Source organism: Molossus molossus, unplaced genomic scaffold (genome assembly GCF_014108415.1).
Source record: "Molossus molossus isolate mMolMol1 unplaced genomic scaffold, mMolMol1.p scaffold_m16_p_14, whole genome shotgun sequence".
NCBI lineage: Eukaryota > Metazoa > Chordata > Mammalia > Chiroptera > Molossidae > Molossus > Molossus molossus.
In genome coordinates this window covers 39,441,337-39,457,652 of record NW_023425349.1, presented here as the reverse complement: position 1 = coordinate 39,457,652, position 16,316 = coordinate 39,441,337, and the positions used below count along the sequence as shown (strand labels likewise).

Genomic DNA, 16,316 nt, shown 5'->3' with positions numbered 1-16,316 from the left:
TAACTTGCTTTTTTTTTAATCCTTACCCGAGGACATTTTTTCCATTTTTTGTTCAGATAGAGTGGGAGGGAGAGAGAGAGAGAGAAACATCGACGTGAAAGGGACACATCGAGTGGTTGCCACTTGCACAACCCAACCAGGGTCGGGGACAAACTGCAACTGAGGTACATGCCCTCAGTGGGAACCGAACCGGGGTCTCTCTGGACCACAGGCCGACGCTCTTACCACTGAGCAAAACCAGCCAGGGCTGTAACTTGCTTTTTTATGTTATCTTTCTCTTTTCTCCAGATAGAGTATGAATTTCTCAAGAGAAGCATAATGCTTTTTTGCTTTTTTGTTTCTTCCATTGGGCCCAGTAATAGTCTTGGGCAGTCAAAATTCCTTAAATACTTAACATGTTTTGCTGTATCTTAGATTCTCATACCTTCAAATTTACAAGCTTGGGCTCCAATTTAAACAGTCTTGAAAGGACAGCCTGAATTTGAGATCCTCTGCACAGCTACCTAAGTTGAGTTAAAAAGCTGCTGTAGAGGCTTAAATGCCACAGAGCCTCTAATCGACTTAGTCTTTAATACCTTTCATCAGTTCAATGAACAATAATATAATAGAATGAAATTCTTTCTCCTGTTCCTTCTTAACCAGCCCCCTTAACTTCCTCTCATACTTGCTCTAATCTAAAACACTACAAGATTCAGCAAGGTGCATGTTTTCCAGCTACTCACTTTCTCTTAGCAATTTTCTCTTGCTTTGGTAATGACAGGACATCAACAATAAATATTCGCAGAGAAAATTCTGGCTCAAAAATTCATCTCTGTCTGATCAAGTAAGGTACAGGTACCATTGCCAACTGAGGTAAAATTCTGAAAAAAGACAAAGTCTGGGGCAATTTGATAGCCAATAAATATCGTTTACACCATTAAAAATAAATAAATAAACGTGAGAGGAGCTATATGGTCCCTTAAATGAAAATTCTAACTAAAGGGTATTTCTATTGGGATTTTAATTTTATGTATCTACCTGGAAGGAACATACTAAACACTGGGCCTTTCTCAACCAAGGTAATAGGAAGAATTAACCCTTAGTGCCCTGGGCATCCATTTTATGTAATGAATTACCTAGTATCATTCAAGAAAGATGCACAGAGAGAAGGAAGGTGCCCCTCTTTGGAAGAAATAAGAAAAAAGTCACTGTCTGTTTTGTGAGTTCAGATGAGAAACCCAGCTGAGAAAGGCTAGACTCTAGGAAAAGTGTTGGTGTCCCAATTCCTGGCAATCCATGGGAAGGGGCCATGTTCATGGTCCTCTACATAAGGACATGGCAGTCTCCAGTCAAGCATGGCTTGTGGTGCCAGGTAAACTCATCACATCTGACAAAGTCTCAAGGAAACAAAGTCCACCAGATTTATCATTTTTATGTTTAAGTGACAAAGGGAGAAAATCATCCAAGTGGTCCATCATACAGCACTTCCAGTTCCAAAGAATACTGACTTACTTCGGGTGACAACACGCTACCATTTTTAAGTTTCTCATCCACACTGTTTCTTCGTCTCTGTAGCTGATCTTTTTCTTTCTGGAGGGCTTGAACTTGTTCTGAAATCTTTATTTTCTCCTCAGCTGTGCTGCTCTGGAGCTGCACCTTCTTTTCAGACAACTCTTGGTCCAATGAGTTCAGGCGAGTTGATATTTTCAAACTATCTGTGTTTAAAGCCTAAAATGATACAATCCACAAGATACCCAAAAAAGTTACTAGAAATAAAAAGTACATATAATTTAAAACCACAGAGAGAAAATTATTAAATGAATATTTTTTTAGCTTCTACATTATTGTTTTTTCCCATGGATTTTTTTGTGAGGAGGGTACGGGGACTTGGTTTTCTAAAATCTTAAGTTGAATGCCTTTTTTAAAAAAATGAAATGGGTAAAGGTAGTGAAATATATAGTGATGGATGAAAACTAGACTTTTGGTGGTGAGCACACAATAATAGAGTATACACATATAGAATTATAATGTTGTATACCTGAAATTAAAATAATATTATTATTCAAAAACACCTGTTTTATATTTTGAAATTTTCTTTTCTATTTTGTGTGTGGTAAAATGTCTATTTTATTATAAAGTAATGGTAGTTTTCATAAACAATAGTTTTTAAATGGTTTTTTTTTCTTTATCCTCAACAGAGGACATTTTTTTTTCATTTTTTGCTCAGAGTGGGAGGGAGAGAGAGGAAGAGAGAGAGAGAGAGAGAGAGAGAAACATCGACGTGAAAGGGACACATCGAGTGGCTGCCACCCGCACGACCAACCAGGGCCGAGGACAAACTACAACCGAGATACATGCCCTTAGCGGGAACCGAACCCTGGTCTCTCTGGACCGAAGGCTGATGCTTTAACCGCTGAGCCAAACCGGTCAGGGCTTTAAATGGTTTTATGTGGTAAAATAAAAATTGGCAATTCCCCCCCAAAAAATTCAAACAATGAATTTACTACCAAGTATTGCTTGGCCACATCAGACTACACAGCATAGCTTTTGAGAGGCAGTTTTCTTTATGATTTTTCTAAACTGAACTTTTCTTCTTTGGCCTGGTTACATAGTAGACTTAATTACACTAAAATTTCCTAGAATTTGAGATTTGGTTAGTTGTTATTTAAACATATAATTTGTTTCTACTTGTTTCATTCTGGTCAGAAAATATAGCCAGTTAGATTTATGGGAGCTCTACATTATGGAGTAAGTTAATTTTTAAAATATTTTTTTCATCAAAGTCATTATATGTTTATATTGCCATAAAGTTTATAATTTTTAGAAAAGCCATCCCCTACCTCACCCTTTCACCTGAGTCCTGATCCCCAGAAACAACCATCTTCAATGTTTTAGATATTTCTTCCGGTGTTTATGTCCATGTTTCTAAGTAACATCAATTTTAGATACTGTCTACTGACTGTAGATTATGGAAGATAAGGACTTAGTACTTCTATGCCTTCTCTTTCCTACTTCTCCTTCCACTCTCCCAATATGTATTATAGTTTTTTATTAAATCAATATTCAGTTTACATGACCTTGTGAATAGTTTATATCTTAACTATCGACTAAAAAATGATCATACTGCCCCGGCCAGTTTGGCTCAGCGGTTAGAGCGTCGGCCTGCAGTTCAGAGAGACCCAGATTCGGTTCCCTCTAAGGGTGCGTATTTCAGTTGCGGTTTGTCTCCGGCCCTGGTTGGGTTGTGTGGGTGGCAGCCACTCAATCGATGTGTCCCTTTCACGTTGATGTTTCTCTCTCTTTTTCTCTTACTCTCTCTCCCTCCCACTCTATCCGAACAAAAAATGGGAAAATGTCCTCAGGTTAGGATTTTTAAATAAATAAATAAATAAAGATCATAATTCCATCTGATACTTTTTTTGTATCTTATAACTAATTCTTGTCCAATAGTACTTTAAAATTCCTCTGAACATGATTTCTTCATTTGATCAAACTTAAATCAGGAAATCTTTTCATTCATTCTTTTCTGGGAATATTTTGCCTGGAGCCTCCATATTCTGGCTCTATGCTAGACAAATTGTTCTGGGACTTTCCTTTGGTATTATCCTGGAAATTTCTGTGTTGGATCACATTTTCAGTCCTGAGTCTTCCTTTTTCATAGTTTATACCCTCTTTTTTGCAGAGTACATCCTCTAATAGTTTCCTGAGACAGGTCATGTGGAGATTCTTTTCACCTGAAAATGTCCATATTCTATCTTCAAATAAAATAATATGTAGTCTTTTATGACTGGCTTCTTTCACTTTACATGTGGTCAGAGTTTATCCATGCTTTAAAATGTATCACTAATTCATTCCTTTCTGCTGCTGAATAATATTTCATTGTAAGGATATACCGCATTTTGTTTATCCATTCATCAACTGATGGATATTTAGGATGTTTTCATTTTTTTGCTGTTATGAACATTCACGTACAAATTTTCATATAGATATGTTTTTCACTTCTTTTGGATATATATCTATGAGTGGAATTGCTGGGTCATGTGGTAATTCTATGTTTACTCTTTTGAGGAACTGCAACTAAACCATTTTACAATCCTACCAGCAGGGTATGAAAGTTCCTATTCCTTCATATCTTTGCTAACATTTATTATCTATTTTTCTGATTATAGCCATCCTCATGGGTGTGAAGTGGTATCTCATTGTAATTTTGATATGATGTTGAACATCTTTTCATATGTTTATTAGTCATTTGTATCTCTTTTCTTTGGAGAAATGTCTATTAGATCCTTTGCCCACTTTTAATAGGATTTTCTTTATATTACTGAGTTATAAGGATTCTTTATATATTTTAGATACAACTCCCTTATCTGATTATGTGATTTGCAAATAATTCCCCCCATTCTGTGGGTTTCCTTTTCACTTTTTAATGGGGTCTTTTGCATCACAAATGGTTTTAATTTTGATGAAGTCCAATTTCTCTAATATTTCTTTTGTTGCTTGTGTTTTATGTGTAATATCCAAGAAACCAATGCTTTAATCCAAGGTCATGAATATTTATGTCTATATTTTCTTCTAACAGTTTCATAGTTTAAGTCTTACATTTAGGTCCTTGACTCATTTTGGAGTTAAATTCATATATGGTATGAATGTAGTTTTTTAACTATCACGTTCCTTGTCTGAAACACATAGGATCAATTCTTGTATTTCTTTATATTTTTACATTCATTGGTACACTGCTATATGTGCCCTGACTGGGGATTGAACCCACAAACTTGGTGTATCAGGACAATGCTCTAACCAACTGAGCTACCCTGTCAGGACTCTTGTAAATATTTCTTAAACACTAAAAAGTTATAATCTTGTTGTGCCTCTTGTTCAGAAAAGAACCCAGTAGTGTAACAGTCTCAAGTTTTCCTTCTGTTTCATTAACACAATCTCCAAAGAATCAATTTTGCTTTGATCCATTGTGGGTTTCATTTATTTGTACTCTCTACTTATCGCAGTGAGTATCTACTTATGTTCTTGCTCCTAAATAGTACATCTTCTTGAAACTATAAAATATCTGTTTTCATTTTTTTTGTATCATGGAGTAAACTTATTTCTCTGGACCGCAGGCCAACGCTCTAACTGCTGAGCCAAACTGGCCAGGGCGTAAACTTATTTCTGTAAAAATATTTTCTCTCTTATTTTTTTTATTCTTTCCTCTTCTTTTGTGATACAGAACATATCATAAAAGTTCCAGGTTATTTTCTTCTGTTTACTCACTTGATATTTTAATTTGGCAGTCCCCTTTATTCTTGTTTACAGGTTTTGAGGGGTAGCTTTTAAAACTTCACCCTGACAGCCAGTGTGAGCATGCTACCTGGTTATAGCACCAGCAATTAGGGTGGTTGGAGAGGGTGGCCCTACCCCTCTGTCCAGCAGCCTGGTGCTAATAGCTATTTCAATATGTCTGGAGAACAGAGAACAGAGCAGAGGTTAAGTACAGGTCCCCACCCCTGTCTACCTGTTATATTGAGGTGGAGAGGTTAAGAACACGCCACTGTCAACTCAGATCCTACTGATCTATATTTTGGCTGAAAGGCAGATCTAATAAAGAAGCAGGTCACTGATCCTCTCTGTCCCTCAATTCAATATATAAATTGACCTTGGACTCAAGGCCTGCTGGAGGCAAAGGTTTGGATAGAAAGTCTTTTTCAAGTCGGGGCAACCCAGCTTCATTTTTAGATTCTGTTGTTGCTGTTGCTAATGTTGAAGATTTGCAAAGATATATCAAAAATGTGTCTCATGGTCCTTCTACTCACTTCAAAATCATTCTTTCTTCAAAACTTGAAATTGAAGCAAATTCCTTCATAAAACCACTTCTTTGACTGGCTCATAAAATCCAAGTCCTCCAGCAAAAATTTTTGTAAAGGTCCCCAAGTCTTTATAATTTGAAATCCTGCAAACCTCTAACTTTGAGTAGTGATAGCTAGATCATTTTCAAGTCTATTATTCCAGATTATCAATGTTCAGTGTAAAACATCAAATAGTATTAAAAATATGCATTAAAGTTAATAACAGGGGGAAATGGAGATTATTGCTTAATGGTTACAGTTTCTGTTTGGGGTAATAAAAAGTTTTAGACAGTAATGATGATTGTAAACAATGTGAATGTAATGTCACTAAATTCTACATTTTAAAATGGTCAAATGGTAAATTTTACGTTATGTATATTTTACCATAATTTAAAAAACACCAAAAAAAGTTAGTAACAAATAAATCATACTTGGCAGAACATTGAACATTTTACTTCAAAATTGCAACAGATTTTAGTGATGGCATTAGATGAGCAGCAATAAGCAAAATACAATGAAAACCAGAAGAGTGTCCTTCTGATTTCTGAGTTCACACTGGTTTACTTCTTAGAGAAAAAAATCCTACTTTATATGACATACAACCAGAATGAAAGAGCATATTAAATAGAATACCTGACTAGTTCTCAGCTTCTTATTTTCCAGGTGGCTCTTCTCCTGTAATAGGGCCTCCTTCTTAGAAACGATGGCCTCCCGCTTCTGTAGGTCTTCTTCCAGCTCCTTTAATTCTTGGCGTTGGTTCAGAACTTTCTCTACTTCTTCATCTAACCATTTCTTTTGCTCATCCAATTTCTACATTAAAATTCCAAAGAAATTTTATTTTTTTCCTTCTGCCATAAAATTTATATAGTAATATAATTTCAGATGGGCTAAAACACCTTAAATAAACATTTGAAAATTACTAGTGAAAATAACAAAATAGTGTTCCTGACTAAAACTGTCTAGAAGTACGTGGTTCCAGTCAACATCTTGCTGTGTTGTTTAATAAGGAATTAAAATTTACTCCCCAAATGTTTTAGTCTGGAATTTTTTAGGCTGACCAAGATAGAACTGACAATTTTCTTTACATATATTAAGAGTTACTTCAGAGAACACACTGAGAATCTTTTCCTCTGTTGTAGAGGTGCATACCTCCATCACAGCACTTACACTGCTGGTTGCTCTAGAGTCTGTCTCCCCAACTTGAGATCCTTGATTGATTACGGGACTGTACTTTTCACCTTTGTATCCCCAAAACCTGGTTCTTGATTGCCTTCAATAAAATGTTAAATGAATGACTGAATGCCTGATTCAATCAATTAATCAATGAAGTGAATAAATGAATACACACAGTGGAAGACACTGATAATGGAGCATGGAAATCCACTCTGCGCTGTATCCTGTCAACATCAAATAACTATACAATAAAATACAGTCAGAAAGATTTCCAAAACAAGCATCTTTTTTTTTTTTAATCCTCACCCGAGGACATTTTTCCATACTTTGTTCAGATAGAGTGGGAGGGAGAGACAGAGAGAAACATCGACGTGAAAGGGACACATTGAGTGGTTGCCACCCGCACGACCCAACCAGGGCCAGGGACAAACTGCAACTGAGGTACGTGCCTTTAGCAGGAACCGAACCCAGGTCTCTGGACTGTAGGCCAACGCTCTAACTGCTAAGTCAAACTGGCCAGGGTTCCAAAACAAGCATCTTAATACTCTCTTGAATTAAGAATACCCAGAAGCAAGAACAAACAAAAATATGAAGGGAATATGACTATTCAAGGTGAATTCTACTAAGCACTCATTTGCACTGTGTTAACAGTAATGAAGCAATGCCAACTAAACAACAAATAAGATAACAAATAAATACAGTACTATTTTCCAGTTCTTCTCAAACTTGATAAAAAATGGTTCCTTGAAATCTACATTAAGATAATGAGACAGAAAATATGCATGAGAAAAAAAAAGCAAAGTAGCCACAGCACAATTGGTCCAGAGATATCAGTCTTCCATCTACACCTAGAGAGTATGATCCTATAGCACTATTACATCCAAACCTTACTAAAGTCTAAAACAGCAGCTCTACAATTTTTAGAACACAAAGGATATCCCAGAGCAACTATAGAAATACTTTATTTTGATTATATCCAGCTAGCGATACCTTAAAAAGTCCATATGTGAGATCCTAAGAAGTCTAGCAACTAAACATATTCTTCAAACATTCCTTGACTGTGAGTGGGGTTGGAAAGATGAACAATAGAGCTTTTGTAAGTTCCATTACAACAGGAGAGAAACCAAAAAATTATTATTGTTGATGATAAATGCTAACTCCTATGTACCATGTAAACAAAAATAGATTGGTTTTGTCTGGAAATGGAAGACATGCCAGTACCAGCCCTACAGAGTAGGTAATATTTTAGCAGTGCTTTGAAGAATAGGTAGGAGTCTGCTAACATAATACAGGTTTTTTAGGGAAACTGATAAATGGATTTTTCTGCATTTCATATAATGAAGGTTATGATTTATGTAATTCACTGTATCTCAGTTTTCTGAAAATTTCTTGATTTGTCTTTTCTCTTTTTATAGCAAAAGTTCCTACCATAGAGTTGATTTTAAATACTTTCTTCTTATAAAGGAACTTCATATCAAATCACTGTCTTATAAGTTCTCTAGATATTCATATTGACTAGCATATAAATCTTGTCCTTGTTTAGAGCCAAATTCTAAAACATGGGTTTTTGTTTTAGAACATTAAAAAACATGAAGTTGTGCCCTGGCCGGTTTTGCTCAGCAGTTAGAGCATCTGGTCTCTCGGGATGCTCTAACCGCTGGGCCAAACCAGCCAGGACTAACTTCTTTTTTCTTTATTGATTTTAGAGAGAGAGAAAGGGAGAGAGAGAGATAGAAACATCAATGAGAGAGAACATCGATTGGCTGCCTCCCTGACTGGGAATTGGACCTGCGACCTCTTGGTGCATGGGTCGATGTTCAACCACTGAACCACACCAGACAGGAACAGTTGTGTGTTGTTTCTTTTAACTCAACACAGTGCAAGCAACAGGAATCTTATTCTTATTGTATTTGTTTAAAATTTAGATCCTTAACATTGTGAAAAATAGGTCTCACTATTCTATGCATCCCTACTTCTCCTTCTCACCCCCCCCACACTCTCCCTTTTCCACCCAAAAGTGCTCTTGAACCAATTTCGAAAATACACTAATAAAATAAATAATTGATGTCAGACTGATGAACCTCAAAGGGAAAGGGGGAGGTGGGGCGGGAAGAGAGAAACCAAAGAACTTACATGCATATATGCATAACCAATAGACACAGACAGTAGTGTGGGGAAAGCAGGAGGGGACAGGACTGCGGAGGAGGGTCAAAGGGAGGAAAAAGAGGGACATCTGTAATACATTCCACAATAAAGATATGTTTAAAAAAATAAATAAATAATTGGGAATATAGTAAGTCCCCACTTAACACTGTTGGTAGGTTCTGCAATTTTAAGCAAACGTACATATAATGAAACCAATTTTACCACAGGCTAATTGATGTAAACAAAAGTTAAGCTCCTAAAGCATCTTATCAATATTATAATGAAACAACACTGAATAAAATGACATTATCTGAGGACCTGCTATATATTCATGAACTAAATTTTACTATTAAAGTATAAAATTTAGGAAGAGAACAAATATTTTTTTCAGAATCAAGGTGATGTATGTGCATTTTAGTTTAATTACAGTTTTGTTTTGTTTTTATCCTTATCTGAGGAAATTTTTCCATTTATCTTCAGACAGAGTGGGAGGGAAGAGAGAGAGAAGGAAAAAAAGAGAGAAACATTGATGTGAGAGAGACACACCGACTGGTTGCCTCCTGCACGATCCCAACCAGGGCTGGGGACCGAACCACAACCGAGGTACGTGCCCTTGACCAGAATTGAACCTGCAACTCTTCGGTCCACGTGCTGACGCTCTAACCGCTGAACCAAACCGGCCAGGACGTGAATTTCATTTTTTAAATATGGCACTAAAACAATAGCTTTTTAATATATAATATATAGTGCATATAAAACTAATGGAGAGCTCTGATTTTTAGAAATATATTTTTCCATGGGAATAAACCAGTTTTGACATGGTTAGAATAGATAAAATCTGGTGAATGTGGATTTCATGTTTACATTCCACAGCATTCAAATAAACACATTTCTACTGAAATTAAGAATACAGCACATTTCTGGATGATAATTTTTCAATAACAGAAAATTTTCAGAAGAAATATTAGAAATTTTACCCTCAAATGGCAAAACCTAGTGTTTAAAGATTTTATTCAGAGTTCACTTTTTACCTCTAATTAGACAATCATCAAATAGAAGAAAAACCAAAAAACACTAAATACAATGGACAAACCTGGAGTTGGTCTATACTTCCAAACGAACCTTTTCTCCTTTCCTTCTTAGATGCATCAAGGTCCTCAGCTTTCAGTTTCAGATCTTCTTCTGGTTGTGTTTTTAACTTTAGTTCCTGCAGAAAACAGAAATCAGAAACACCTTATGGCTTTTACTACGTGGTCATCATTAAACATTGATGAAATATCATTTTTTTTTAACATTTGCTTTCTTAGCTGCAAAAAGAAAATGAGTAGATGAGATTGGGGCTATTTGAGAAGAAAATAACATTAGCCCCTCACCAAAGCAATAAAATCTCACAGTAAAAATCAGGTTCTACTAACAAAACTAAGGGTTTTTGTTTTTTTTTCCTTCTTTCACAGTGTTACAAATTAGCATAAACATGGATGGGTCTGAAAATTATAAATGTGCGTTACTCTTGTGCCTTTCAGAGCTCATTACCCTCAGTCCATCCAAGGTACCCATCTGCATGGGGATATTAGGACTTATGACAATAGAAGTGTAAAAAGAAAAGTACTAGTCCATTTCTGGCATTCAAAAATCAGATTTTGCAGCACGAGAATAGTTTTGCAAGACAGATCATGGTCCTGTGAAGAGTATTCTCCAAATTCCTTTAGTTTCCTTCCACATCTTAAGAGTCATGTCAAGAGGGCCAATGTTCACTGTGCTCTCCCCAGGTTTAGAGAAGATGCCACTGTCACCACTACAGCTTGGCAGGAATCAGGAAGGTAGCCATGAATCAAAGTGGGCATACCATCTTTTCCTGATCCATGATGGGTAAGTACAGAAATTGAGTGTTTAGAAATTTTTAGGGCAATTTGACATAATCTTATGTCTGTTAAATCTAATAATTTAAAGATGGACTTTTATGTTTTAATTTTTATTTCACTTTTCAACTAGTTCATGTTTTTAAAAAGTATTGGGCTGTGATAAATTAGTAATAAAATAAAAATTGTACCTTTTCCACAGGTGATTTCAGAAGTACTGATAAAAAGAAGTAAAAAGGAAGTCTACCATTTCCCTGCCTTGGGAACAGCAGAAAGGAGAAAATAAAGAGTAAGAAAGATATATGTCCCAATTTTCCTCTCAAGTTTTGGCTCAGAAAGGGGGTGATAAGTAAAGGCATCACGAGGGCAGAAGGAGAGAATGCAGACTGCAGTGCAGAAGTCCCACACCCAAATGGGATTGCCCAGCCTTGCTGAAAGAGCATAGTCAGGAAAAAGAGACTAATTGGACCTCTTGACCTCAGATGACCTGGACCCTGAGTTGAGAGCCATTGGGGGTCATTTATCATGAAGAATTGACACAAATGAAGGTGAGGATAGACTACAAGGTTAGCAAGGTAGATGGAAGACCTAGTAGGCTCAACAGGGATTTATAATATAAATGCCATTAGGAAATGAAATGAAGTCAAAACACCTCCATGCTCTAAGCTGAAAGCAAGACCAGACTATGAGTCATACTAGCCATGGGTTCCATTATCAGGGGCCAGCAGGGAAAGGTGGACAAGGGAGAGCAGATTGCAGCCAGTCACATCCAAAGCCCAACTAAAACTCAGGAGGCCATTTCCCCCTCAACTCCATAGGATGCAATAAAAACCTACACACCCAACCACCACATACACCAGATTCCATCTTAGGGAGAGAAGCACAAGGCAGAAAAAGCTAAGAAGCTACACCTTATTATTCAAGAGAGCTAAGAATTATTCAAAGGAAATGTTAAGTTATCAGAAAAAGTTTAAACAGACTGGACATTTGATTACTTTCCATGTTTCCAGCAATTATCATGACATGAATTGGGCAGGATGGGGGGGTGTCATAAAGAAAACAGGTCTGCTAAACACTAAATAAATGTTCTCTGCATTATGAGTGAATTTGGACCCCATTATATTTACTACCCATCAATTTTTCATGCTTCCCTAGATCTAGTTCATAATTATAGTTTGGCCCCTGTCACAGTCACAGCAACTTGAAGATGCTTAAATAAAAGCACCTTCTACTTGGAGCTAACTCTACTATTCCTGTTGTTCCACATATGCTTTAAAATAATACTGCAGTCGATCTAATTCCCTCTTCTACATTTTGCAGTAGACATTATTGCCTTTATTTTATATTGTGATCCCTGTTACAATTAAAATAATTGTCTGCCAGGCACTGTGCTAGCCTTTTTATATCTATTTAAGTATCCCACGTAATCCTCACAATAGTCCTATTGCTAGGGCTGTTATAAACTACATTTTATAGATGAGGAAATTGGTGCTGAAAGAAATAAAAAGCCCGCCCTGGCCAGTTTGGCTCAGCGGTTAGAGCGTCGGCCTGCGGTCCAGAGAGACCCAGGTTCGGTTCCCGCTAAGGGCGCGTACCTCAGTTGCAGTTTGTCCCTGGCCCTGGTTGGGTTGTGCAGGTGGCCACCACTCGATGTGTCCCTTTTACGTTGATGTTTCTCTCTCTCTCTCTCTCTCTTCCTCTCTCTCCTTCCCACTCTATCTGAACAAAAAATGGAAAAATGTCCTCAGGATAAAAAAAAAAGAAATAAAAAGGCCCAAGAGCACACTATGGCCCACAATTCCAGGGCCTCCCATACCTTTTCTTTATAGCTCATCCATGGAATTCAGTTAAGAACTGCTGCTCTAAGGAGAACCTACGCAGAAGTCATTGTATTCTCTGGAAGTGGCTTAGTTGAGTGGAAACTGATCAAACAGAAGTGTCAGTTAGCTCCAAACAGAGGGCAAGATGATCTTTAAGACTGTGAGCAGGTTTCTGTTTGTGCATGAAATAGTACAAATGTCAATACTTCTTTGGAATACTCAATTCTCCCTTTTAAATGGGTCATTTCCCTAAAATGTGAAATACAGCTAAAGGAACAAAACTGTCCTACATAACAATGTAAAAAGCTTAAGTTACAGGCAGAATTGCATTTCAGCATTCTATACACTCTGATCAGAAGAGTTTTTTTCCTTTTCCTAAGCATAAATTTAGAGAGTTCTATGCCTTGTTGATTTGGCCAGAGGTAGGGAACCTTTTTTCTGCCAAGGGCCATTTGGATATTTATAACATCATTTGCAGGCCATACCAAATCATCAACTTAAAAATTAGCCTGCTGTCCGGCCGGTGTGGCTCAGTGATTGAGCATTGACCCATGCACCAAGAGGTCACTGGTTCAATTCCCGGTCAGGACACATGCCCAGATTGTGGACCCAATCCCCAGTGAGGGGCATGCAGGAGGCAGCCAATCAGTGTTCTTTCTCACCAATGTTTCTATCTCTCTCTCCAAAATCAATAAAGAAAAAAATTTTGTTTTAAATTAGCCTGCTATATTTGGTCAGGCTAATTTGGTGAGGCATGTGATGTTAGCTGGTATTGATCTTGCAGGCCTTATACAGCCTGCGGGCCAGACGTTCCCAACCCTGGATTAAGCCATGGCCTTTGAGGGATGAGAAGCTGAGACCCAAAGACCATAAGACTGACAGGCTGGCCTGATCCTCACAATGGAACAAGGACTGTAACAGAGACTAGATTGTTGGCAGTAGAAATGAGAAGTTAACAGATTCAAGATATAATCTATTGGACTTAGCAGTTCATTGGATATGGGTGATAAGGAAGAGGCAGAGTTAAGGATGACTGCCAAGTTTCTAGTTTACCCAAATGACAGATTGAGGTATCATGTAAATCACATTGGAAAATGACACTGTCTCCCCCATTGAAGGAAACAGAGCGGGGCTTGTAGGGAGATTTTTAATAAGGAATGTCATAAATTCATCTATAGAATAACCTAATGAAAATATCAGTAATTAGATATGAATCCATGGCTTAAAGAGAAAATCTGGAATCAAGGATTAAATCTGGGAGTTTTCAAAGTTTAACTGCAGCTATGGAAAAAATTAGGTCACCCAGGACAGAGTGTAGAAGATAAAAGGGCACAGGCTAGGGCCTTGAAGAATTCCCACATGTAAAGAACTGATAGTGTAGGGTGAACTAGTAAAGACAGAGAATAATCAATCAGAAAGAGAAGAAAACAAGGAGAGAATAATTTCATAAAGGCAAAGGGGGAAATATTTCAAGATGGAGAGAGCAGTGAACTGTGCTAGATGCAACTGAGGTGTTAAGCCAAGGGCTTTAGTGACAGAGATAGCACTAATGACCTTCTCAGAGCTTTGCAATGGACAGTAGAGCTGGGAGGCAGAAGCCAAACTGGAGAGGATAAGAGAATGAATGGAAGCAGAGGAAACAGAAACAGATGCAGTAAACTTTTCCAAGAAGTTTGGTTATGAAGGGAAAAGAGAGAGAGAGAGAGAGTGTATTATAAGACTAAAGGAGGATAATTTTAGGATGAGAGAAAAAATCTAAGATGTTTATCCCTGGTCAGTTTGGATCAACAGTTAGAGCCCTGGCCCATGGACCAAAGGGTCTCGGGTTCGATTTCGGCCAAGGGCACATACCTCGGTTATGGTTCGGTCCCTGGCCCTGGTTGGGGTCGTGCAGGAGGCAACCAGTCATTGGGTCTCTCTCACATCCATGTTTGTTTCTCTCTCTCTCTCTCTCTCTCTCTCCCTCCCAGTCTGTCTGAAGATAAATGGGAAAAAAATATCCTCAGGTGAGGATTAAAAAAAAATCTAAGATGTTTAAAGAAGGATTCTAGGAGAAAGGAAAAGTTGAAAATATAGAAGAATTAAGTATGTTAAAGCACATAAGTGCTTAGCATAGTATTGACTGAGGGTAAATACTCAATAAATGTCAACTACTGCCATAATAATAACTATTACCATTATTATTAAGAATGAGTAACTCAAGGAAATTAAGAAAGCAATTCCATTTACAATAACATCTAAAAGAATAAAATATCTGGGAATAAATTTAACCAAGGAAGTAAAAGACTACTACACTGAAAATTATAAAACATTCCTAAAAGAAATTAAAGACCTAAATAAATGCTCATGGATAGGAAGATGTTATATTGTCATAATGTCAATACTATACTAAAAGATCTACAGATTCAATGCAATCCATATCAAAATTCCAGTGGCTATTTTGCAGAAATGGAAAAGTTGATCCTTAAATTCCTATGAAATTGCAAAGGATCTCTAATAGCCAAAACAATCTTGAAAACAACAAAGTTGGAAGACTTACTACCCAATTTCAAAACTTACTACAAAGCCACAGTAATCAAAACACTGTGGTACTAGCACAAGGACCGACGTATGTACAAATGAAATAGAACTGAGAGTTTAGAAATAAATCTATAAATCTACAACCAACTGATTTTTGACCAGGATAACAATCCATCCAATGGGGAAAGAACAGTCTCTTCAACAGACGGTGCTAGGACAATTGGATTTCCACATGCAAAAGGAAGTTGGCCCTTTATTTCACACCATGTTCAAAAATTAACTAAATATAGATCAACAACTTATTAAATATAAGAGCTAAAGCCATACAATTCTTTATAAAAAACATAAGGTTAAGTCTTCATGATCTTAGATTTGGCAATGGATTCTTAGAAATGACACTAGAGGTACAAGTTACGAAAGGAAAAATAAATTGGACTTCATAAAAATTAAAGCTTTGTTGCATTAAAGAATATTATCAAGAAAGTTTAAAGACAACCTACAGAATGGGATAAAATACTGGAAGTCATATATCTGATAGAGTTTAATGTACAGAATATATACAGAACTCCTACAACTCAACAACAAAAGATAAACAATCCAACTAAAAAGTAGACAAAGTCTCCTGCTACACCATTTATTTCCCTTTTACCTTTCCTACCTCCCCCAGCCCCCTTCCCTCTTGTAATCACCATGCTGTTATCTGTGTCTGTGAGGGTTTTGTTTATTTTTGCTTAATCCCTTCACCTTTTTCACCCTAATATTATTAACCAATGTCACCCCAATAAATTCAATTAAGAAATAAATAAAAATAAAAGGGTTGGAATAGAAATTTTTAAAAAGTAGACCAAGAACTTGAATAGACATTTCTCCAAAGAAGATATACAAATGGCCAATAAGCACATGAAAAGATGCTGAACATCATTAGCCATTTGGGAAGTGCAAATCAAAACCACAATGAAATACATACTTGGGTGTCTATAACA

At 36.9% G+C, this 16,316-nt stretch overlaps 1 protein-coding gene across 1 annotated transcript in view; it reads right to left on the bottom strand.

The window, feature by feature from the left end:
- Nucleotides 1-16,316, bottom strand: part of KIF27 (kinesin family member 27) — a 93,743-nt gene that overhangs the window by 14,951 nt on the left and 62,476 nt on the right. Inside the window, exons 12-14 of the mRNA XM_036261637.1 lie at nt 10,228-10,341; nt 6,450-6,626; nt 1,492-1,707 (exon numbers count right to left, since the gene is read on the bottom strand). Coding sequence (XP_036117530.1) covers nt 1,492-1,707; nt 6,450-6,626; nt 10,228-10,341 — 507 coding nt within the window. The remainder of the gene's footprint in view (nt 1-1,491; nt 1,708-6,449; nt 6,627-10,227; nt 10,342-16,316) is intronic.